This window comes from Lates calcarifer, unplaced genomic scaffold, assembly GCF_001640805.2.
Source record: "Lates calcarifer isolate ASB-BC8 unplaced genomic scaffold, TLL_Latcal_v3 _unitig_4112_quiver_405, whole genome shotgun sequence".
NCBI classification, from domain to species: Eukaryota; Metazoa; Chordata; class Actinopteri; family Centropomidae; genus Lates; species Lates calcarifer.
This window is the reverse complement of record NW_026116709.1, coordinates 23,912-50,328: the sequence shown is the minus strand read 5'-3', so window position 1 is coordinate 50,328 and position 26,417 is coordinate 23,912. Positions and strand designations below refer to the sequence as shown.

Genomic DNA, 26,417 nt, shown 5'->3' with positions numbered 1-26,417 from the left:
ATTGTTGGAGAAAGTAAAAAATAACAACAGTATAAACAATAGTTTTTCCAGCCATCAGTGAATTTACTTTTACTGTGCTCTTGTACATATGTGAGTACTATTTCTTACCAGATTTGGAAAGATGTACCTCTGGTCTTTCTCCTGCAGAAATACCAGGATGTCTGTCATCAATAAGACCTGTATATCTACACATACGCACGCGCACACACACGCACGCACACACACACACACACACAAATATACAACCATGCATCAAGATCAAGTACAGTATGTTAAAAAAATTTGTTTTGCTGTCAAGTTGGAAATATAGATGGGTGACAAAGGAAAAACCTGAAAAAGGAGTGGAGAAATGGGATAACACACCAATCTATATGGCATGAGGGGTCACGGAATGGTTTGATGAGTATGAAAATGGTGTGATTCATATGCTGTGGCATTCACAGTCACATCTCTCCAGTAGAAGTCCAGAGACTTGTAGAACCAATGGCAAAGTGTATTTTAAGCTGCTCTGGCTACACTTAACTAAGACACTTTAAATTGTTTTTTCCTTTGCCACCCATCTGCAAATCTCCAACAAGAGGAAAGTGTCTCATGACCCCGTCATGACCACAGTAAGAGAACAGGCAGAGTCCTCTGTCAACAAGCAAAGAAATACAATGTCAGATAATGTCCATCCATCCATCCATTATCTATACTGCTTATCCGCTAAGGGTTGCGCTGGTGGGCAGGGGGCTGGAGCCTGTCCCCACTGTGTCAGATAATGTCATATAAGAAAAACTTATTCTTAAAAATTCCAAAAGTCTGTGAAACTCACGGTGCCAAAATGGACTGATTCCAAGGCTCTACCATGCTGTTTGTTAGAGTGTGACTGAAAATGCAATTTTATGCATTTTCAAACCTTGAAGCCAAATTCCCTCTACTGTATGTTTTAGCATACCTTGTCAATAAACTGAATTATGATTCTAAAAAAGTGTAATAGTAATAAGTTAAAACTACCCTCTGTATCTACCAAACACAAAAAGCTGTTATCCTAATATACAGGAAACCCATCTTAATGATAAGGAGCATGAAAAGTTAGAAAAGAGTCAGTTGGACAGGTTTACTATTAATCATTTTCAACAAATAAGTGAGGTGTGGTGAATAAATAAAAATACGCCATTTGCCCTTGAAAATTTTTATTTTCACTTTTAGTATTACTATTATTTTAAATAATCATCACTTTTGGTTGCCTTCCTCTTGTTCTGGCTGGTTATTTATTTTCATGTTGACATGTCGTATGCATTTCTGTCTCACAAAAATGAAAATAACTCTTCAACAAGTCTCTTACTTGAAGATTTATTTTCATTTTGTGTGGCTATTCTAATAAATAAATACCCAAAAGGCAGTGTGCAACATTGCAAAAACGCTGCTCGCCCTTTACAACTCATGAGTTTCATAATTTTTTCTGCAGTAAAATTGATGAGATTCAACTAAATATCAGTTCCTCCTCTCCAGCATCTGCTGCAGAACTAGCTGAGCATTACATTGAGTCTCAGAGAGTTTTTGCTCAAATGAGTTTTGATACTGTATCTCTTGATTCATTGTCTAAGCTGGTGTTGGCTTCTAAACCCGCTACCTGCCTTCTTGACCCTTTACCAGGTAAACTCTCCAAAGATCTCTGGCCAGTCTTGGGCCCTGCAGCGCTGTATATTGCAAGTCTATCATTGACGACTGGCACTGTTCCTTCTAGCTTTAAAACAGCTGTGGTATACTTATGGACCAATTGGAAAATAGATTTAGAATCTCTGGCCTGGCCCTCAGCTAGTTAAAATCCTACTTATCCGACAGAACTCAGTGTGTTTCTTGTAATAACACCATATCAGCCTTTTCTGGTGTGAAATATGGAGTACTCCAGGGTTCTGTTCTTGCCCCCCTGCTTTTCTCTCTTTATATTTCTCCTCTTGGCCAAATTATTAGGAATCAGGGAATTAATTTTCACTGTTATACTGATGATACCCATCTGTATGTGCCTATAAAGGCTAACAATGCCTCTCAAATTAGGGAACTAGAGGTCTGCTTATCTTCTGTTAAAAGCTGGATGTCTCAAAACTTCCTGCATCTTAACAGAGATAAAACTAAAATGCTGGTTATTGGCCTGGAGTGATATAGACACCAGTTTGATCAAGTAACTATATCCCTTGACAACTGTGTGATTTCTCAAAGTATGACAGCCAAGAATCTGGGTGTCACATTTGATCCTGCTCTTTCTTTTGATTGGCACATTAAAGACATTACCAAGACTGCCTTTTGTCACCTGCGCAATATAGCTAGGATTCAGTCTTTTCTTTCCATGGCAGATGCTGAAATTCCAGTTCACGCTTTTGTTTCCTCTAGACTTGATTATTGTAATATTTTGTTTTCGGGCTGACCACATGCATGCACTAAAAGTCTACAAATGGTTCAGAATGCTGCAGCTGCAATGCTAACTAAGTCTAGAAAATTTGACCATATTACTCAGATTTTAGCCTTCCTTCATTGGCTCCCTATTAATGTTAGATCAGACTTTAAAGTGCTTCTAAGGACCTATAAAATTCTAAATGGGCTGGCCCCCCTCATACTTATCTGATCTTCTTAATCCTTATATTCCTTCCCTTACTCTGCGTTCTCAGAGTGCAGGGCTACATCTGTTCCCAAAGTTAGAAAGTAGTCAACAGGGCCTTTTCCTATCAGGCCCCCTTCCTCTGGAATAACCTCCCTATTGATATGACAGGCTGAGTCAGTTGAGGCCTTTAAATCCAAACTAAAAACTCATCTTTATGCCTTAACTTTCAGTTAGCACATTATTCTGTTGTTTTTTCAGGCTTCACTGGTTACCACTTTACTTTCAGCGGCTTGGGTCAGTCTCAATGCATCAGTTAAGCTTAGTAGTTAGTAAACGGTGTCCATGCTGTCCTGCAGACAAGTTTACTGTAAACTGTCTTAAAATGCGTTGCATCACTCTAACTGTGTGTTTCTTCCCTCAAGCATATTAGTACCCAGGCTGTGCTTCTCTCTCTCTCTCTTTCGCTCTCTTCTTCTGCTGTCTCATACTGCAGGTGTCTGCCTCTGGAGTTGTAGAGTCTCCTGCTGCTCCCATGATCCAGCTCAACAGAACATTTAAACATTTGTTAGTGTTTATGGTAGTGTTACTGCTATTAATGTTTTCCTATAGCTTTCATTACTATTTTTATTATTACATATATTATTACATTACATTACATAGACTGTGTATTGTGCAATGTTGTCTTTCCCCTATCCCCTCACCCCTCCACCCCTCTTCTCTCTCTGTCTAAACCCAACCGGTTGAGGCAGATGGCCGCCCACCCTGAGTCCAGTTCTGCTCAAGGTTTCTGCCTCTTCAAAGGAAGTTTCTCCTTGCCACTGTCACCTGCTTGCTCATGGTGGGAACTGTTGGGTCTGTCTTTGTAAATTTTATAAGATAAAGAGTATGGTCTAGACTTGATCTATTTGTACAGTGCCTCAAGATAACTGAATTGACTTGACTTGAAAATAATAGTATAAGCATGTACTCACAAATTACAGTAAGTATGGCACAATTAAGGTACTTTCAAATATTGAGGGGTTGCTGTAAAAACACAGCAGCACTATAGCAGCTGCAAGCAGAGAGAACTGGAGCTCTCATGAATGCACACAGCTAGTTGCTGCTGCTGTTTGAGTTGATGATAGTCCAGCTTGCTGCCATGGCTCACAATGTGACCATGGCAACCACAGGAACTCATTTTACTGCATCTAGGTCCACTGATTTACACTTTTTCACAAACTGAGAACAAACATAGTAATGTAGACAAAACAATATGAAGTTCAAAATGGGAGTATCCAGTATTTTACACACAGGCTAATGTTTTCACAGCATTGTGTACCTTTGAGCCGGGATCCTGGTGTTTTCCAGAAAAGGGTCCCTTCGTGGACAAGTTTCCGGCGGAGTAACTCTCCAGGCTTGAAAAGTCCACCATCCCTTACTCTGGCTTCAGCACGTGGGTCCAGCTTGGCCTGGATCTCTTGCAGCCGTTGTGTTTTCTCCAATTCTTCCATCTGCCAACCAGAATAAAAGTCATATTCCATTTGGAGTAAAACAAAACAGTATTAATGAACATGGCTAAACATAACTAATTTGATTCAGTTTAAATGGATTTTAGTAGGAGACATTACAAACAATCATTTTAAACATAAAATTACATGGATATGTGGTAAGTTTCTAGTGGATCTTCCCCCTCTGACTGATTTGATAAAATACTGGGCATTAGGTGCAGTTAGCCTCCACAGGAACAAGCATCGATGTCATTAAAAAGAGAATCCCAAACAGTGTGTTCTGTGCTGGAGTACAAGTGCAATATAATAAAGGAAAAGAGAAAGTGAAAAGTGTTTTCCTATCATAAGTGAGTATTATGAAACATCAAAAGTGTCAGTAGTCAAACCTAACAATTTGTCAGGACTGAACTAGGACGAGAACCCAAACGCACGATTCAGACTCAAAGTACAAAATAAACAATCTTTATTTGACAAAGTAACAACAGAAAATCACTCTCAAGGAGGCAAATCCACTAGGTAAAGTACAAACAAAAAAATCACTCACAAGGAGGCAAAATCCACTAGGTAAAGTACAAACAAAAGTCACTCACAAGGAGGCAAAAACAACAAAACAAACAAGGCAAGACAAGGGATCAAAAACTTGGCATGACTGGGACTCGAGGTGCAGGCTGGCTTGGCTCTCTGAATGAACAGGGCAAACTAGCACAGGACAAAGGGAGACACAGACTCTAAATAGACACAAGGTAAGGGGAAACAGGTGGAGACAATCAGGGCGGGGCAAGCAATCAGACAGGAGGGAAACACATGAGGGGAAGAGGCAAGTGACCTGAAACGAGAGGCGAGTAAGATTTCGAAATAAAACAGGAAGACACAAGACAACATGAAGACGGGACAACACGACAGTGACTTAACATAATTTCTTGGACATGACACAGTTTTGCATTTGTGAGGCACCCCATTACTGCCTGGGCGAGCACATTATCATCAGTGTCATAAAACCTCCAGACCCTAATAAACTAGAGCTGTAGTCTAGTCTCCATGCTTCCATGTCTACACATAGACCAACTGTTATAAAATATGTGCTCCAAGTGTCAAATATTTAGTATTTAATATTTAGAAATCCAGCAATTTAAAAACCAAATTTCCTCTTAGATGTTCTGGTGTCAGTTAACATTGGAGTTGAGGAATATGGATGCCTCTGTTGTCACTTTGACACTGATTACACGCAGTTTGTTGGTTACTTAGATGTTACTTAATTAGATTGTTTGAGAGGATAAATTTGTCAGTAGTTTGTTGTAGTTTCAGCTTTATGTGTGTTGTATGAAATGTGGACATATTGGGAGTGAGAGCATGCTGAAAGAGATTATTTTTCAGAAGTGAACAACTGAAGCTTTAAGAGGTTGATATTACTATAGGTTCATCCATGTGTTTTAGATTTTGTTTAGCACGTGTACAAATGAGATCCCATCAGCAAATTTCAGAGTGAACTGATTACATTGAATCACTGTTGTCACTGACTGGATCAGTAGCTTTTAGCAGTGGAGCTGCTGAGTTGTGACTCTGCTATGGGTTCAGCTGTGATTTATGGTGCATCATCTCCTTATTAAGAACTTATTAAAAGACAGTGAAAGACACAAAAACAGTCATAATCTGAGAAATGTGAATCTTTGAATGATTCAAATCAGCTAAGTGATTCATGATTTCCACCTTGAGAAACTGACATTACAAATTAAGTTAAGAAGCTAGAAGTTAAGAATGTGTTAAGTCATGTGCAAAGACTGGTTTAAAGTTTGAATGGAGTTTCAAGGTAAATAAGTATAAAATGGTAAAAGGACTTGAAAAGATGAAATGGGGAAAATGTTGAAAAAAAGTGAAATATATCAAAAAATATGGGAGAGTTAAAAAAATCTTAATAGAATCACCAAGAGACATATGTCAGTGAAACGAGAATAGGTATGAACAGCAATGTTTACATGAGTAAAGTGTACACAAGGTTTAAATTAGGTAAGATACAAAGCTGTAAGCAATATGGATGGACTGAAATGGGTAGAACACTTGTGAACACAGTGAATGAGAAAAATAAAAATAAAAAAAGCTACGAACAGATGAAGGAAATAGTGCTGATTATCTTGTAAGAACAGTACACGTAAAGCTCTGAGATATACACCAATCATCCACAACATTAAAACCACTTGCATAATGCTGCAGACTTCCAATACAATTCACCTCACTGCCACCTGCAAAAGTTCTCTGATGACTCTGCAGTCGTCTGCCTCATCACAAATGAGGATGACAGGGAGTACAGAGAACTGACGCTTTGTGGACTGGTGCCTGTGGAACTGCCTCCAGATCAATGCAGGGAAGACCAAAGAACTGGTAGTGGATTTCTGCAGAAGCAGACACTCCCCCCCAACACCAGTGAACATTTAGTTCACTTTCTGTCTCTATGTATAAAGTCCTGTGTATATTGCTCTTCTGTTAATATTTTGTTATTACATTGTCATGTTTATACTGTTGTGTGTGTGTGAGTGTATATATATATTATAGCTTTATCTTGTTTTTATTTTGCCCTTACTTGTATTTATGTCTTTCTGTCTTTTTCAATCACTTACGCTGCCGCAACAATGTAAATTTCCCCATTGTGGGACTAATAAAGGATTATCTTATCTTATCTTATCTTATCTTATCTTGTGTAGGTCCCCCTTGTGCTGCTAAAACAGCTCTGACCTATTGGGGCATGGGCATGGGACCTCTGAGGGTGTCCTGTGGTGTTTGGCATCAGGATATTAGCAGTGGATCTTTTGGGTCCAGGTCAACACCTTGGGTCATGTTCCTTGAGCCATTTCTGAACAGTTTGGTGGTGTGGCAGGTCTTCAGCAATGGTAAGTTGGGTGGTACATATCAAAGTAATATCCAGATGAATGTCAGGACCCAAGGTTTCCCAGCAGAAAATTGCATTGTAAAGAGACAATCAGTGTCATTCACTTCACCTGTCAGTGGTTTGAATGTTGTTGATGATCAGCGCATTTGACAGTAAGTGAACAGTTGAATCATATGTTGGGTGTGGGAGAAATGTGCAGGTATATAGACCTGAACCTCCTTGACAATGACTAAATCATTAGGGTCAGAGCAAGGCTTTTGGTGTGGAACCAGAGACAGGGTGTTGGGGAACATGCTAGAACAAGGCAGATCCATGGTAGCTCAACTTCACAACTTCTAGGACTTACAGGATCTGTTGCTAACATCATGGTGCCAGATACCACAGGGTACCTTCAGAGGTCTAGTAGAGTTCATCCCTCAGTGGGTTAGAGTTGTAGCTACCAACAGTATATTGGGCAGAGGTGGTGATAATATTTTGGCTCATCATTATACAGGCCAAACACCGTACACTTGGGAAAGCCACATAGTCTTGTGAAAACAGAAAATTACGTCCCTTCAACCTGAGCCAATACATCTCCTTTTTCAGTATTACCGGCAGCAGAAATACCTGCGCATGAGGCTATATCAGTTGGTTATAAAGGCTCACAGACCTCACATCAAGAAGGTTCTGGGTTCAAACCCCAGTTTGGCCAGGGCTTTTCTATGTGGAGTTTGAGCAATTAACATACATGTTAACTGGTGACTCTAAATTGCCCATAGGTGTGAATGTTAGCATGAATGATTGTTTGTCTCTACACGTCAGCCTGTGATAGACTAGTGATCTGTCTACGCTGAATGTCACCTGGAATTGGTGCTAGCCCCCATGACCCTCAAAGGATAAGAAGTATAGGTAATGGATGGATGGATGTTTCGTATGGATGATATTTAGTGAAATCTATTTGAACAGCGACAGAAAAATAATTTCAGCTACTTCCAAAAGCCTGATAGTGGGCCAGTATAATTCAGAAACAGAATGGAAAACTAAGAAAATATAACCCTAACCCTACCACAACAATTACATAAATGTGAGGGGTGTGGAGCCCGTTACATTACTCAGAAAGTGTTTTGTTACCTGCTGGTCTATTGAACTAAGAAGTTCTCTGACCATACTGAGAGCCTGGGCCAGACAGGCTGCCTCTTCCTCATCCTCTGGAAGAGAAACAAACAAATAGGATCATTGTAAGCAAATACAATGTATATTATTTAGCCACTATTAACCATCATTTTGTCACTGTACTGCCTATAGACTGACCAAAATATAATTTACATTACTTTTAGAATGACTTTGGTTGGTGACAGTTTCATATACATGAGCAGTTACCAAACTAACTTTACAGTTACAGTTTTTACAGTTACAGTAACAGTCTGACATTATTTCTTGGCTTTGGTGACTGGAGTACCAGCTATTTTTGATCATGTAAGTCAGCAACACTATGTGTACAAGCTTACTCCACAACTGTGCTCCCAAAAGCTGTTGCAATGCAAGTGGATACCGAATGTTATGTTTTCTGTGTTTAATTTACAATGAAATCCTACATATATACAAATCCTATTTAAAATGAAGAAGACTGATAAAATCCTATTTAAAATGAAGAAGACTGATAATACAGCTTTTGTGACAGGGTAGAGTCACCAGTAGTGTTGTCCAGAATCCGCTGAATAAGGACAGGATACTTGGAGATCCGTTGAGTCACCAACAAGATGCACTCCTGAACACCATGGCAACGTAGCAAGGGTCCCCGACTCATCCTCTGCCCAGAGACAGACACACACACACAGACAAAATGATCCTGGCTGTCATTTCTTTTTCATTGCACTGGAAAGGCATCCTTTAGGAAAATAAAAATACCCCTATTTAGTAACAGAAGGACAAGTAAGACAGATGGGCTAAGAAAATCAAGAGCAAAATAACAATAAAGCAATTTAAAATCTTTTAGACCATTCTCTCCTTGCCCTGCAGGATGTCTTAGTAAATCTCAGCCTGACACCTCCAGACCAGAAGTATTTGGACCTGTTTTTTGACCTTCAGACTCTGTGCTTCAGCACATTCAATTGGAAATAAAATAATGGATACTACATTAAAGAGCCAAGTGTTAGCTTTAATTTCAGTAGGTTTGTATCTACAGTTGCAAGAAAAAGTATGTGAACCCTTTGGAATTCCATGGTTTTCTGCATTAATTTGTCATAAAATGTGATCTGATCTTTATCTAAGGCAAGGGTATTGACAAATATAATGTGCCTAAAATAATAACACAAAAAAATTCTGACCTTTCATGTTTTTATTGAGAGCAACCATAAAAACCTCATAGTGCAAGTGGAAAAAGTATGTGAACCCTTGAATTAATGACCTCAAAAAAGCTAATTGGAGTCAGGTGTTAGCATATCTGGAGTCTTGTTAAGAAAATGAGTTTGGAGGTGTGGACTAGAGCTACTTTGATAAAAACCACTCAAACTTTTTGACTTTACTCATCACAAGAAGAATATGCTTATGTGAGCCATGCCTCGCCAAAAAGTTTTCAGAGGATCTACGATCAAGAACTGTTGATTTACATAAAGCTGGAAAGGGTTATAAAGTCATTTCAAAGACTTTAGAAATTCACCAGTCTACAGTTAGGCAAACAATCTACAAATGGAGACACTTTGGGACTGTGGCTACTCTACCGAGACATGGGCCCCCAGTCAAAATGACCCCAAGAGCACAAGAAGACTGATCAATGAGGTAAAGAAACAACCCTGAGTGACAACCAAAGGCATTTGAAGGCATCATTGGAGCTGGCTAACATCTGTGTTCATGAGTACGTAAAACATTGAACAAGCAGGGTGTCTATGGCAGGACATCATGAAGGAAGCCACTGCTTACTAAAAAGAACATTGCTGCACGCCTGATGTTTGTGAAAGAGCACATTGACACTCCACAGTGGTATTGGCAAAATGTTTTGTGGACTGATGAAACTAAGATTGAACTATTTGGAAAGAACACGCAGCACTACATCTGGCGTAAAAAGGGCACTGCATATCATCATGAAAACATCATCCCAATCGTAAAGTATGGTGAAGGAAACATCATGATTTGGGCCTGCTTTGCTGCATCAGGGCCTGGCCAGCTTGCAATCATTAAGGGGAAGATGAATTCCCAAGTGTATCAAAAAATTCTTCAGGATAATGTGAGAATGTCTATATGTCAGCTGAAACTCTGTAGAAGTTGAGTGATGCAACAGGACAATGAGCCAAAACACTGGCGCAATTACACAACAGACCTCAATCCAATAGAGATGCTATGGAATGATTTGAAGAGAGCCATACACATGAGACATCCAAAGAATATGACAGAGATAAAGCAGCTCTGCCAGGAAGAATGGGCTAAAATTCCTCCTGAATGATGTGCAGGTGTGGTCCACAGCTACAGGAAGCGCTTGGTTGAGGTTATTGCTGCCAACCAGCTAGGGTCAACCAGCTATTAATTCCAAGGGTTTGCTTACTTTTTCCACCACCATTTTGAATGTTGAATGAGTGTGTTCAATAAAGACATGAAAGATCAAAAAAAAAAATTGTGTTATTATTTTAGGCACATTACATTTGTCAATACTCTTGACTTAGATGAAGATCAGATCACATTTTAGGAGAAATTAATGCAGAAAACCCTGAGATTCCAAAGGGTTCACATACTTTTTCTTGCAACTGTATATAGAAAGAACTGTTTGGGGTGGTATAGACTTTCCTGCAAACTATGGCATCCAGGGAAGATGTATTTGCGGCAACACCTGTAATAGTCAAGCGGGAGAAGCACTGATGCTAATGCAGCACTGCTATTTAAAACAGTCACAGTGTTAGGGGTGGGATTATGCTGAGTGGTGGCTCCAGTGTGTCATCGAGCCACTGTTTCAGACCCGCCCATAAAATCCTGAGAATGAAACTGATGGAAAACAGTTTAATGGTCTAACTCCACAATGCTGTAATACAGACTTTAAAGTCTTTATGCGTGTTATGGTTTGGCTTAGTTTGTCTTTTGTGTTGTGTTTTCTCTCTGTTCCCCCCTCCCTTTTTCTGTTCTTTTGCAGAGCTTGTGTGTGGCAGGGGGTGTGGCTGGCTCCTTCTGTTGGCTGTTGATGCACACCTGTTCTCACAGTCCATTTCCCTCCACCTTATAAGCCCGGCCTTCACTCCTGCTCGCTGCCAGAGTATTCCTTGCTCCTACTCCACATGCAGGTTCTCCAGCATTTCCTGTGGCAAGATTCTCCTGTTCTCCACTGCTTCTGACTTCCTCCTGCCAGCCAGTTCCCTGCCTCCCCTGTCTGCTTCTTGTTCCGGTTTTTGGTCAGTTTGTTTATTAAAAGAACTTTCTGTTTGAACTCACCAGTGTGTGTGCTTCTCTGCTTTGGAGTCCTAGTCTAAGAGTACATCACAACGCGTGTGTTAAGGAACTATTTTCTAATCTAAATAATGTGTTTAGAGACAAATCTCTGAATTTGCTTTATACCGACTTTAAACAAAATCATCATATTCAATATTCTGTGGAAAATTCTTTGTAGTCAGAGACTGAAGTCTTGCACCTTTTGACATCAGCAATTCTTCCCTGCTGATGCTCTCCCAGGCCTTCACTACAGCCACCTTCAGCTTTGCTTTTTGTGGGGTCTCTCTGTCTTCAGTCTGGTCTTAAGTAAGTAGAATGCCGCTCAATCAGACTGAGAATATTCCAGCTCTTCATACTGAAAAGCTCTTTGGTTGCTTTAACTTCATGTTAAGGGGCGGCTGTGACTCAGGAGGTAGACCGGGTCACCCACTAATGGTTCAGAAGGTCAGTGGTTGGATCCCCGGCTCCTCCAGTCCACATGCTGAAGTATCCAGACTGCCCCCAATGTATCATCAGTGTGTGAATGTGTGCGTATTAAAAAAAAAAAAAAAAAGCAGTCCATTTATTTTGCTGAAAGCTCACAGAATGCTCCTGTACCTCCGCATTCATCCTGTTGCTTCCATCAGTTAAATCATCAATAAATGCCAGTGTGTCAGTTCCACACACTAGTGTGTCAGGTGGTGACTGGTTTGCAAATTTGACATTTTCTAGCTTTTTTTTTACAGTATACAACTGTTGATTATGACAAACCAACAACCTTTGATATCTCTTTGATAAATTATACTTTTGGCTCATTATTATCTTATTCACCTCAATCTAAATAGCAACTCCAGTTCTGAGCCAAATGTGAGTTCTTTTGTGTACAAACTAATGTTGTAACTGAGTGTTCACTTACTTTTGAACCCATGCAATTTGGTGACTATGAGTTAAAGGTCTATATCTCTCACACAGTTATTTCTGTATTGACAGTTATCAATTATCTAAAGCTGAGACTTGGCACTTTAATATTATATCCATTATTTGACATATTCTTTTATTTCAGTTGGAATGTGCTGAAGCACAGAGCTGAAGCACTGATGAAAAAATATGTAATTGTCCAAATACTTAGTATAATACAACTCACCTACTACTTGCCTCTACTCTCTGTCACAGTTGGTTTTAACCCAGTTTTCTTATTTTAACAGTTTCTTTAATTTATTTGGATCTGTTTTATCCTTTGAATATTTGGGCTACTAAACTCTTAAACATTGTTACTAACTTAAAGAGGAAGTAACAGTCACTAATTTAACAACACTGCTAACTCCTGTGGTAGAGTTTTTAGTTCAGGCAAAGCAGAGTCTTGTGCTAGCTAAAATGAAGTGCAAAAACAAAGTTGCAAACAAGATGGAGAGAAGGGTGTCTGTGAGGAAAATTAAAAGTCAGAGCAGCAGCTGAACTCAGTGTGTAGAGAATGAAAATCAATTCACAATGAAATTGATTTAAACTTACAGTAGTCAAATTAATAAAATGGAAAGAATTTATTTCTATTATTGTTATACAACTATGACAAAAAATAAATCAAAATCAGGTACTAAAGGTAACACTCCTCCTACAGTTCACATCCTGTGCATAAACTCACCCTTATAAAGCACTGGAACCTCTTGTCTCTGGCCAGCAGTTCCTTGTACAATTTAACAGCCTTTAAGTGGCGGCTACAGAACTCAGCATAGGTCCTCCGCATATCATCAGCACACTGGCCTGAGAACTGGCAGAAAAACACGCACACACACAATTGTTTGTCAGTGTGTGAACATGAGTGAAACAGAACTCATGCTTAAATGTAAAACAAAGTCTGTGGAAAACGAGGCACTGTTAGACCTGATATCTGTTATCCAGCTTTTCAGTTAATTTTGATAGCAATTTATTGCAAACAAAATCTCTGCCAGGAAAAGATTGTATCAACGAATCATTTCTCAAACAGATTTCAGAAACACCTTTTACACCTCTGTTTTTGTACTGAACGTGTTAACTCATGTGAGACAGCTGCTACATGTTAATCTCTGGATGTCACTGTTACAACTCCAGTCTTTAATGGAGTCTACACTTCTGCAAAACCATAAATACAAAAACCATAATTACACAAAATTATGTTGTAACACAGATATAATTACCAAATAAAGTTACATTTTAGTTTCAGTCTTGTGTCCTTAACTGAACTGTTGGTGTATGTATATGTGAATGCTTGGCAGTCACCTGCTCTAGTAGTATGTCCCCCAGCTGGTGAATGGTGAAGTTGCGGCCAGATCCAGGCTGCAGGCTGTTGTTCCGCCGCAAGAGCAGCTGTGCCAGAAAATTAGAGTGTATCCTGATGAGCTGGTCCAGGCAGGGGAACATGGCATGCACAGTGCTGAGCTCCAGCTGAAGCTCCTCCAGCATGCCCTGCCGAAACACCCTCTCCATGATATGCAGTGTTCGCATGTGGTGCAGCTCTGTCTGAATCAGCTCTGAGAAGGACACACATCAGTTTCATGTAACAGAGTTGAGTAGTGAAAGAGTACATGCGATGAGAGGAACCTCTTTTCATTTTAATTTGAATTACATCTAGTAACATTAAGTAGTGACTATGTAGTATTTCAACGTAGGTACTGTACATTCAGCAATATGTGGAATATGTGTACTCAGGTGGAGAAAAAAGGTCAATAAACTACTGCTGAAGAATTGATAGTGTTATTATCACCATAGATGACATCCTGCCTCTTGATGATGTTTTTGCGGTGTGTCTGCAGATAACTGCTGTCCACGGCCATGCTCCATGAGTCAGCCTTAAAGTCCTGGCCCTCAAGCTCCATTTCCTCCAGCACTGAAGTATAGTACATGTCTCCTAAATACGGGAAAACCATCAGCATGGAAGACTGAAAAAGTATTCTATAAATCTATCCTAAACTATCAAGGTGTGATTAGACTTGATCTTTCTCTCTTGCCTTTTATTAGAAGATACTGTAGTATATCAGTTCATGTGTAAAATGTAAAATAACAAAGATCAGCAGATCAAGCCCTAACAATGAATCAATCCCTTTGTAGTTAAAATCAGGTTAAGATGACTATTAAATGTACTCTTCATGTTTTTGTGAGTGAAAGAATAGACACGTCTTTGAAGATACATTCAAAAACACTCCTTTCCAGCCATTTTACTACGACGTGTGGGTCACATTAACTGAACTTCAGAAAACAAGTAAATCAGTAAACTTAAGATATTAAGTTAAATTGAATTTACTGTTTAGTCACACAAACACCTTCAAAACTAACCTTCACCATGGCTGGTATTGTTTTCATTGTTATAAAAGAAAGTTTTCATTGTTATAAAAGAAACCACCATGATTCATCTGTATTAAATACAAACTTTCCATCATGTTTGAGTCTTTGTAGAGTTTTAACTCTCAAACAGAACTCCAGGAGTTCATTCCTTCATCTCATCATTTCAAACCAAAAGAGCTCAAGAGAGAACATCTCATGTTTACGTGTCACAAGTTCTGAAGTTGATAATTAAAACATTCACAGACATTCAAGAAGACATTCACAGTTGAATTAACTTGAAATGACAAAACCAATGAATTTACATTAAGTTAATAAGAAAAGAATAGTTGATTCCACCAACTGTATAATGTTTTACAGAGTAGAGTTAGAATGCTCTTATACCGTCATCATTGAGAGACTCCACTGACATAGCTCTGGTCCTGAAGCTGAGGGAGTCTGTGGACTGAGACAGGATCCTGCGCAGCCCCAGGGGAGAGTCATCATTCAGTGTCCTATAACACACATATTAATGTATACCAAATACTGAGTGTTACAGATTTGGGAAACTGCAAGAGGTCAGGGAGCTGACAGACTGAGCCTGCTGTTAGTAACCCTGCCCCACCTCAGTATATGTAGGATGAATTATAAGATAGAATGGGGCTGAAGCATTTGAAACTATATCTGTGTTTAGGAAGAAGGAAAAATTCAATTACGAAAGGTGTAACTAAGACTTAAACTAAAACCATTTTCAGTCATGTTTTTTGTCCTATACGTATTGTAGCAGGACGTTAAAATACCTCTTAAAAAATACCTCATGGATCAAAATGAAAGAGGAAGGTTGGTTTGTGGGCCAAGGAACAAATCACTCGATTTTAATGTGTGTCGCAGACTGTATTTCTGGTAGTGTTTGACTCCCTCTGGTGATATATTTTGATACTGCCATTTGCAGACAATACATGAAATAGGAAGTAGCCTCTAATCACAAAAGAATTGGAAGAATTATCTGTAATTGATTTCATTTGTTGAATACAAGCATTTCCTAACCTTAAGTAAACCCACAGGTAGGTGTCTGCAGATTATATACTGATTATATACTGGAACATTCCTCTAGGGGCTGATATTCAGCTAGAATATTGTGACTACCAATTGTTTTGTGGTTGTTGTCTTCATAGCAGTAATGCAGTGTCATTTGAAGAAGAGATATACTGATAAAGGGTGAGCCACTGTACTTCCTAAAATCAGTACCAATCCAGACTCATTTTGTTCAGACATTTTTGTGGGTCAGGTCAGGTCACATCTAGGGTGTGGAAGTGACCTGATGGATGGTCAATATCACAGCTGCTTTTGTTCATTGCTGGAGGCTTTTTGTCAGTAAATTAGAAAGTACTCTGTGGCATATATCACCTACTTTAATACCTTTTCAGGAAAAAACTGGTGTACGAGGCACCAGCAGGAAGGACCCAAACACAGATATGCAGGCAGTGTCATGGCTAAAATAAACAGTGCTGAAACAGGAACTGTGACAGGTTCATTGGGATACAGGATTGTCCTATGGCATGGTGCAGCTAGTCTATACCTCATCCCTGGATAGGACTTCTAAAACAAATGTGCCTCAACTGCCTGTGAACTAGTTCAGGGTCAGAAGATGTGCCTTACATTGTATTGTAGCTGCTGGTCAATGAAAATGAGGCTCACCCTGAAATGTTATTAGTGGAGACACTCTTTGACAGGGATAAGCTGGAGCGACCACGACGGGATCCCAGCAGGGACTGTCTGAAGTTGTCAGAGGGGTAGATGGCTGAAGTTGGACGTTCACGCATTCCTGGAGCTATGGAAAAAAATTGCAGGTAGAGGAGGGAGAGTGACGAGGAAAAGACAGAGATGTAGGAGGAGGAAGAGAGGAATAATGACAGAGCAGAGCAGCGTGTTTAGGAGGAAGATTAAACAAATAAAAGTAGGAGGAATGAGGAGAGTTTGATAATGTAGAAGAGGTCAACATTTTGAGGAAGATGAAATAACAAGCAGAGGGGATGAAAGAAAGTGGCAAGAGGAGAAATAGTTGCAGTACTTAAGACTTAATATAACTTAAGACTGTGTATGTGTAGGAAAAGTTCTCACTTTTTGTGCGCAGTGTGACATTCTGCAAGGCTGAGTTATTCCTCAATAGGACTGTCTTCTGCTGCTGTGTTAATGAAGAACAAAAACCAGTATGAATGTATAATAACATTCTACCTCTGAAAAACCCTTATAGTTTAAGCCATGCATTGTAAAATACATTGATTGATAGCTCACTAGCTAATGACATTTTCCATAGTTTCCATAGCACTTGAACTATCACATTCTACTTAGTAACGAGACACAGGCATTATGAGACAGAGTTTGAAGCAGCAACTCATTACAGGATGATTAAATGGTACTGAAAACAATCATGTTTTTTGACATTAAAGATATATTTCCATCATCTAATAGTGCCCTAAACTATGTGTGACATTACAACAGCATATCTTTTTTAGCTTTATTTTGAACTTTGAAAAACACAACAGATACAATAGCACATGAGCCATCACCCAGATACACCCACCAAAATACAATGAAAAGCATAACAAAACAAAACAAAAAAAAGTTCTCAGGCAGGCTGTACGATGAATATGATTTAAAAGGTAGTTCAAACAAACTGTGCATTAAGCCACATGCAAGAAGGGCACATAAATCAAGCATACACTACTTAGTTAAAGCTGAGTCCATTTGCTCTCTGAAATGATCAATAAATGGACCTCACTGACCCACTTTGTAAAACAAGGAGAGGAGGTAGAGTCAAATTGAACAAGAAACTACATTTCTGATCTATAGGTAATAAAAGAAATATATATTAGGGAGACCAAATTAGAGTGTAGCTGGCTGAAAGAGGCACATTTATTGTTGATGTAGATGTCTTGTTGAATAAGCCCATTATGGACCATAGAGAAAAGACTGCAACTAATTGACCATGCTTAAAACTGTGATTGTGGCAAGTAGGCACACAGACTGTTGCTCTCAGTGCCTTCCCTGATCTGCCAGATGGTTTGGCATTTCTAAGAATAAAATCATTCCAATAACAATATATGTGTTTGGTCAACTTTAGATATCATTAGGCAAATAAAAACATGTTTTCTAATACTACCATCATATATATAATTTCAAGGCTTGTTAAAGTTTTATGTATCGTACCTCACTTGTACAGTGCATTCAGAAAGTAATCAGACCCCTTCACTTTTTACACATTTTAGAAATTTTTGCAAATCTATTAAAAAGGAAAAATGAAATATCACATGGACTTAAGTATTCACACCCTTTGCTCTGAAATTTAGCTCAGGTACCTCCCATTTCTCTGCATTATCTTTGAGGTGTTTCTACACCTTGGTTGGTCCACCTGTGGTCAACTGTTTTAGTGAGCCTGTTCTTACTGCAGCCCCAGATTTCTGTTCTTTGCTAACAATGTGGACCTGTCTCAATGTTGGAGTGCATTCTAAAGAAGGTTTTCTGTTCTGTTCACCACAGTTGTAAAGACTGAGTTTCTGACAACACCAACCAGTCTGGCCATTTTCCTCTGACCTCGCTCATCAATAAGACATTTCTATTTGCAGAACTTCCACTCACTGGATGTTTTTTGTTTTAGTGCCATTCTGAGTAAACTCTAAAGACTGTTGTGTGTGAAAATCCCAGGAGGTCAGCAGTTTCAGAAATACTCAAACCAGCGCTCCTGGCATCAACCATCATGCCACAGTCAAAGACAATGAGATCACAGCTCCTGACCTGTACCTGCATGATTTTATGGATTGCACTGCCACCACATGATTGGCTGATTGGATAATTTCATGAATATACAGGTGTTCCTAAAAAAAATCATTTGATGGTTACTCCTGACAAAAATGGCCTAAGGTTTGTGTGCCATGGCAAAGAGCATTGAGGAGAGGTGACAAAAACTGTAGAGCTAGGACACAAACATTTAACTTTAGCCAAAGAGTTCAAGAGCAGGAAATATATATTTCTGCTGAATTAGGTACATTGGCAGACCAATATTTCTGTTAGGAAAAGAGTTTCCTGGTTTAAGACTGTTTGATCAAAATGTATAAGGTGCCAATTTGTTTAGTACATCGGTTCACTAAAACCTAAACCGGTCATTATTTATTAAATTAAAGTTTGTGCAGAGACAAGTACAGTTTCTCACAAAAGTGAGTACACCCCTCACATTTCAGCAACCATTTTATTATATCTTATTCTCAAGGGACAATACTATAGAAATGAAACTTGGATATAACTTAAAGTAGTCAGTGTACAGCTTGTATAGCAGTATAGATTGACTGTCCTCTGAAAAACTCAACACATAGCCATTATTGTCTAAATAGCTTGCAACATTTAGCCTTACCATCAGCATATTAACAAAATCAGTTTCTTTGAGTGTGAACAGGGGTGAATAAGTCCTGCCTTGCAGTTGTACTGAGCATATCTACTATTTCAAGTTTATAATGCCTAAATGTCTGAAGTGGAGTTTTAACCCAAGATTTTACCATATTTCTCTCACAGCTGTCAACCTTTGTCTCAGTCAGCCCAAAATCACACAGTCTCTCTAAAGAGTGTGATACAACAGCACAAATCCTGAACATATTAATAGCATCTGTCAAAAATAAAAACTTGTGTTGAAAGTGTGTAGCCTGTGTCTTACCCTCTGTTTCATTTTGGCACAGTTTGGCAAAGTGTCTCGACAGCGGTTGTGGATGGTGACGTTGCATGCTGGAAAAAATAACAACATAAAAGCATATACAGAACACACCTGTTGTATTTATTTCTCTCTCTTATGTTTTAGGCCATGCCCTCCTTTCCTGTATGTGTGTGTGTGTGTGTCTATCTGTCTGTCTGCATGTATATGTGTGTGTCTTGTCTCAAAATGGCTTCCATGCGTCTCATTATATTCAGTTTGTAGTTGCTGAGGTGCAGTATTTGTATTACTCACTAGGGCAACTGAGTGCCTCCTTGGCAGTAATACTCTTGTTACATGCTGTACAGAGTGTGGTTCCCGACACTGTCAATGAGGTGAAGAGGTGGCCATTGCTGTAACGTGCCTCCCTTTCTCTTGCTGCCTTCTCTCGCTCCCTCATGCGCTCTCTCTCTTTATTCTGGAAAAGAAATAAAGCAAGATGTGAAATTAAGTTCTTTTATATTTGTCAATGGCACAAAGCACAGCAGACTTATGCACTGAATCTGGACACTAACCTACAGTATGTCATTTAGTGCATGTATGTAAAGACCGGAAATGAAAAAAGGAGCAGGCTGTCATGGAAACAGCATCACTGCTTTATTGTTGATGTGTCAAACTACATGTGGGGTCAGAGCAAATTTCAGTACAAACCATGATTATAATATCATGATTAGATGAGTCTCGTAACTGGGACAGAGATGACATTCACTGGAGGGATGTTAAGCATAGTCACAGGTAGAGACATATTAAGGTCGCAGGTGAACACGTCAAATACCCAAGGACCTGTGAAATTAGACAAAAGCTGTGAACCCTACAAAGAGCTGGACACAAAAAGCCTTTCCACTCTCACAGTGTGCTTGTCCACACTCTGTCAAAACCACTGTCAGCTTGACTTCTCACTCTCAGTGCTATATTATGATAATTATTCTCATTACCCCACAAATTTGTGGTGTGGTGGTCACGCTTGTGTCTATTCCTCAACTTACTATTTTGCTGGTTAGCAGTCAATTTTACTGTGCGTCAGAGGACCGTCTTTTACTCAGCATCAGATGGACTCTAGATGATGTTGTATCTGACTTGTTCTTTGGGTAACAGTACTCAGAGAGTTTAAGTCAACTATTACAATTTATTTAAGCCACTGTGTGTACAGTACTACAGATTTGGAGGTGGATATAGCTACTAACAGTAGCAAACAGCCTACAGACCAGTAACCTACAGAGAATGCCTGTTATTGCTATTGTTAGAGTTGAGGTTAGGGTTTGTAATAACGACAAGTGAGCAAGAACGCCAGCACGTTATTTAGTTATTTAGTTACTGTACAATAACATTTCAATACAATAATTACAATAAGTTACTTTCTAGTTCAGCAACCAGTAAATAAATAAGTGATCAGCTCCGCATTCCAAGAGCCAGCAGAACCACATCATGTGCCAATGGCATATGAGCAATTTTCCATCCATCCATTATCTATACTGCTTATCTGTTAGGGGTCGCAGAGGGGCTGGAGCCTATCCCAGCTGACATTGGGCGAGAGGCGGGATGATGAATGAGCAGCAATTAATTATTTTTTTTTAAGTATCTGTTTTTTCTTTCTTACTATACTTATACTTACTTATTTATAAGCATATTGCATTATCATAGGACATTACAATTATCAAATTATCAAGAAAAATATTAAAACATTTTTAACATTGTAAAATGAATACATGGCTATTAACATCATAAAATGATGACATTTTACAACCTGTAATAGTTTCAAAGCCTGTGAAATATCTATTTACATTTTGACTTAGGCCAACTTTATAAGTATTGTTGATAATACACATAGATGCCCTATCAGAGCTTATGCTTAACAGTAGTTCAGGCAGTCAGCTATACAGCATGAGCAGTTAAGAAATGAAGCACTGATAAAAATGCCATGACTTATATCTGTTCTGTATGAATCTGTGGAGCTACTTACAATAAAGTCAATTCCTGTTAGTGTCTATTTGGGCTATTTTTTTCTTTTCAGTTACTTGTTCTTCAGTTACTACTCGGAAAAGGAGAAGCTTTCATGATGATCACATGAATACAATTGTGAAAGCAGAACCAAGAGTCGTCTCTTTTAACAGCTAAACTATGGATGGCCTCTAACTTTTGATGACATTAATACTGATTACAAGAAAATAGTTTAGGAAATAAGAAAATGATTAGAGTAAATAATATAGAATATTGTTGATCTTAAATATTTAAGTGCTACTACTATCACAAATGGCAATACCATTACTGTATAATTAGTATTGAAGTCAGATTAACCATTGCGGTGACCGCAGCTGTTGCCTGTTCAGCAGTGTTCATACTTTAATCTCACTGCTTGGTTGACCAGATGTTCCCAGTTTATAGAGTTATTCTCTGTTAATCATTGTGTCTGCCTTATAATGTGATGGTGTTAGTTGTCACAAAACTGCATCCAGGGTGCACACCCTACACTACCTCTCATACACATCCCACATCTTTTGTTGTTGTGTTAAATTTTGATTTGTTAAATGAATTGCTTTATTAAACTTTAATAGTTTAATAGTTGCACACAACACTGTGGAATCTTTACTAGTAATTATAATTTGCATCCCTTGAAGAGAGCACGTGTGGCCACAGTCGGCGTCATTTTTAAACAAGAAAATGGTTATAAATTGATGCTTGGAAAGGAAGCTACCATAATTCCCTGGACCTGATACCCTGTACTCATAATAAGATCCATTTCTCTCCTCTGTGAGGTCTGAGCTCATAGTAATCAAGTGTTGCAAAAAAACTACAACTATAAATAATCCTACCATAGAGCAGGATTTGAGTATTATTTTTTAAGGTTTACCAACATTCCTGCTTTACCAACATTCCTGCTTTAACACGATAAAATGCTTTTACTCCTACTTGTAAAAATGACACCAACAAGGTGCCACTGAGATGTCCGCAATCTCCTCAGACTCAGACTATCCTTAAAAACCTGGCTTCAACCCAAACATTCTTTGACGTAAGATACAGTATCTCTAATATCCCCTTTCTGTCAAAATATTGCAATGGTGTGACCAACTTCAGTTTCAATCTGGATTACATTAAAAAAAACAAAATGACATGGAAACGCAACAACACAGATAAGATTGCTTTCTTCTGAAGATATAGTTCTTATGTGCTCCCTTTCCATCATATCAGCCATCTCCACCTATCTGTCTCCTTCTCTGCTGCTGAAACTCTCACCCATTGACTTATTACCTCCAGACTTGATTTCTGAAGTAAACTTCAGTACATCCAGAAATATACTACTTGGCCCTGTTCTACCTCAATGACCCTTTGAGTCATCACACTCCCTTCTGAATCTTCTGCTCTGCTGATGACCTCCGGAACTAAGCACTGGGCCTGATTTGATAGGGCCATCTTCTTTCTTTGCTCCCTCCTACTGGAACTCTCTTCCAAGACAGTTTCTTATATTCAAAACACCGTTCACTATGACTGTACTTTGCAATTCAATTAATTGTCCTTATTCTGTTTTTTTTCTTCATAACATGTTTCAATAATAATCTATATTAAAATGAATTATTGTTGTTATTGCACACAGTTGGGCATTATGAGCACACATTTACTATTTGTGTGTTTGGTGTTCCACTTTGAGGACAACTGTAAGCTAGTGTGAGGATAGAAGTGGTTCAGTAACCCAGATCGATTCCTAAGGGACAGCATAGCACCCTGGGTAATTTAAGTTTAGCCTTTCTGACCGACATACGGACCACGCCTCACACATAGTACTGACACTGACAAGAGATGAATAAAAAAATGAATATAGACACATGCAGGGTGGCTGTGGGTATAATTGGGTAACTAGAATGTGCATACATAGCTGGGAGGCCAAAGTGGCAGTGACCATAGGCAAGTGCCTGCAGAGCCCCTCTATGTGCAGGATTTTTTCCATTTTTATTTATTTATTTCATGTATTTTTAGTTTTAGGTTTTTTGTTTGTTTTTTGTATACTATATATCATCAAATACTATATATTTTTAATCTGCAGGGTTGCAGGCACATTGCCCAGATGTAGATCCTTATGCAGTTACCCAGCATGGCTGTTCTATTAAAAGTGGTAGAAATTTAAGTATTCATGTTGATTTGATACACCACATCTACTGCATATGTTTCACACACATTTCAATTACACATTTACATACACATTTTATTGAGTCCTTTCCAAAACTGGTACATATTGGTATGAATGGCAGTGAATCAATCAAAGCATTTGCTCTAGCTAAAGCTTGTTTAATTTCAGGATCATAAATAAATAGGTGTGTAAGCAGCCATTTAATCAGAGGTCTGAGTCTGCATTTCTTGAGTCATTAATGAGATGTCAGGTGTGATTTTGGTGCCAAATGGATGTTATTGTGAACATCAAGCTTGTTGCATGTCTTTGTTTTGATGATGACCACAGAGCTGAAAAGAGTCTGACAGGTATGTTGTGACCAAAACTGCTTGTATCTATGTTTGAGTTTTGAGGTTTGGAGGCACACCGCATCCTCTTCTTTTGTGAGAGTTAGGTTCATTGGTCTTTCCTTAGCTTACTACTGTAGGTCCTCCTTCATCAGTTAATTCTTTCTACACTCGATTTAACACACAAACACAGCCACTGTGACCTGGCATTGTATAATACTGTCTCACTGTATGGACCAAATATCTAATGTCTCATCTTATTTCATTAGTTTTTGACTATGGAGGTTAGGAACTCCCTTATCTGATTTTGAAATTCAATGAAACACTTCCATGCAAGTGCACCTCAGTTTGGTGAGGCTGGTGTGCCTCATGCTCACACAGCTGCACAAAGATTCCTTTGTTGACAGGACAAGCTTTAATAAAGGTGACTGTTTTTACCACTGTAAGGTTTTGTTCAGTTCCTCAGAGAGATGTTTGCTCACCAGGTGATGCATCATGCAGTCGAACGTTATGCAGTAGGGTGCCTTCAAATGGCTACTGAGGTCCCATAACTGAAGCAGTGTCATCTGTATAGCATGCAACTAAATTGTTATAGGGAAGACTGTGCATTGTGAAGTAGCTGAACAGAAAATATTCTTGGGAGGATAGAATGGATAGAAAGGAGCCATACATTTAGCCAGACATTTATTTTTTCTATTAGTTCATTCTAGAGGTTTCCTGCTGTTCTGATTGTTTCATTGTGTTGTGCTTGTGGTCCTAATGTTCCCTAACGGTCTGGGGCCTGATTGCCATCACAAGTTTCTTTTTTTAAGAGGAAAAACTGTTTACCTGCCATTTCAGCATGTTTAATAGCCTGGTATTGTTTCATACTTTTATCTGTCAGTTTCTCTCCACAAATGACACAGTCAGTTACAATTTTGTCCATTGCTTCTTTAACGTTAAGGTCAGCATTACTGTCCTAGTAAATCCTCTTTTTCTCTCGAAACATTCAGTGTCCTCTTCTCCCTGTTGCTTGGTTGTTGTTCCACTTGCTCTTTTGGCTTATCTATGTATTTTTGCAATGCAGGACTATGCTATTCAGCTAGCTTGCTGCACTTAACAGATTGAAGGTTCTATAAAAATGGCTTGTGTTTATGTCTGCACTGTGTCTATATCCTCATGTTGAAAAATCGTAAGATTTTCACCATTTGTATTTTTTATCTAGATAAAATAAAGCTTCGGGTCAGGTCCAGCAGAAGCTCAGGAGTGCAGCAGTGGAGGGTAGAGATGGTGTGTTGCTGATGGCTCACATGAATTACAAATTTGCCTGACCTTAGTAAAGCAGATTACATAATCAACCAGTGTTCACATGAGTGATTTTTATATATTTATTTAGAAACATTTTGAGGCCCACAACATTCTCAAAGAAAGCAGTAATATCACACACACACCCACTGCCATTTCTATGGCAACAGTTGCTATACTCTGATATCTAGTGAGAAAGTACACTGTGTACAAGCAAACATACATACACAGCACCTACATTTTAAAAATACATAGAGCATTATCCTGTATGTCCTAATTAGTGTAATGTGTGACCAGCACAGCTATATCAGGGCCTTTGGTCTGAGGGGCCCATGCTCCTGTCATAAAGAGCAGGCCCTGTGTCACATTGAGGAAATGTTTTTTGGCTGAGAGCACAGGAATGACACAGTGATATCGAAAGAGTGGGGAAGTGACAAAACCAGAGACAGGAAATGTAAATATTAACATAGCACATTTTAGGAGTTATCTCAACAGATATACAATACTAATATATGGCAAGTACGATAACCTGTTCCTCTTATCACAGAAGTCACAGCATTTTAGACAAAGGTGGTAGTTGTTTGCCAACTCACCCGCAGGTTGATCTCCCTCATCCTCTCTTGTCGCAGTTTCGACAGATTGGTAACTCTTGACATTGTGACAGCTGTATTTTCACACAATGACAAATTTGAAAGGCAGTCAGCAGGTCAAAAAATAAAATATCCAAAATGAATGTTTGTATGCTTCTCTGTGAATCCCTCAGATCTCTAGCAAAGAGGAAAAAAAAATCTTTCCTCACTGGCCAACTGCAGTGTGCTTCTGCTTCTAGTGAAGAGGCTGTTCCTGTGAGAAATCTGACTTCTGAATCATCACCGCCCCCTCACACACACACACACACACACACACACACACACACACACACAATGTTCAGCTGTCTGTGAATGCCTGTTATAGACTATTATTTGCTCTTTGCTACATCCCAATATGAAACCATTTACAGAATGCTTGAATTTCCAATAATTATTCACATTGAGACAAAACTTAAAGGATGGTATTACCTTAGTCAGTTTATCAAAACTTTCGTAGCACACATATTATATTTCTGTTTGACAGAGATGTGCTGCAACCATTACAAAAATTGCTACATTCAAATTGTCTGTGTGCGTGGTTTGAATAGAGTGTACACAGACTGTGCAGTTACAGTAATGTGTGTATGTGTGTGTGTGTGTGTGTGTGTGGACGCATTGGCTTCTTTGTGTAGATTTCCCCTGTGAGGAAGCAGTTAAACTACACCGGTATAGGAGGATATGTTTCAACACAGTGCCATGCAACTGTAGTCTC

At 38.9% G+C, this 26,417-nt stretch overlaps 1 protein-coding gene across 2 annotated transcripts in view; it reads right to left on the bottom strand.

The window, feature by feature from the left end:
- Positions 1-25,917, bottom strand: part of arhgef1a (Rho guanine nucleotide exchange factor (GEF) 1a) — a 37,209-nt gene extending 11,292 nt beyond the window's left edge. Inside the window, exons 1-14 of one of the 2 annotated variants that reach the window (XM_018695514.2) lie at positions 25,876-25,913; positions 25,670-25,740; positions 19,602-19,764; positions 19,314-19,381; positions 16,730-16,793; positions 16,307-16,439; positions 15,014-15,123; positions 14,055-14,198; positions 13,571-13,821; positions 12,957-13,082; positions 8,621-8,738; positions 8,060-8,136; positions 3,900-4,071; positions 109-185 (exon numbers count right to left, since the gene is read on the bottom strand). In XM_018695514.2, the coding sequence (XP_018551030.1) occupies positions 109-185; positions 3,900-4,071; positions 8,060-8,136; positions 8,621-8,738; positions 12,957-13,082; positions 13,571-13,821; positions 14,055-14,198; positions 15,014-15,123; positions 16,307-16,439; positions 16,730-16,793; positions 19,314-19,381; positions 19,602-19,764; positions 25,670-25,732 (1,566 nt within the window). In that variant the 5' untranslated portion in view covers positions 25,733-25,740; positions 25,876-25,913. Of the gene's footprint in view, positions 1-108; positions 186-3,899; positions 4,072-8,059; positions 8,137-8,620; positions 8,739-12,956; positions 13,083-13,570; positions 13,822-14,054; positions 14,199-15,013; positions 15,124-16,306; positions 16,440-16,729; positions 16,794-19,313; positions 19,382-19,601; positions 19,765-25,669 lie in introns of both variants that reach the window. The other variant, XM_018695515.2, reaches the window with a different exon arrangement.
- Positions 25,918-26,417: the final 500 nt, after the last annotated feature.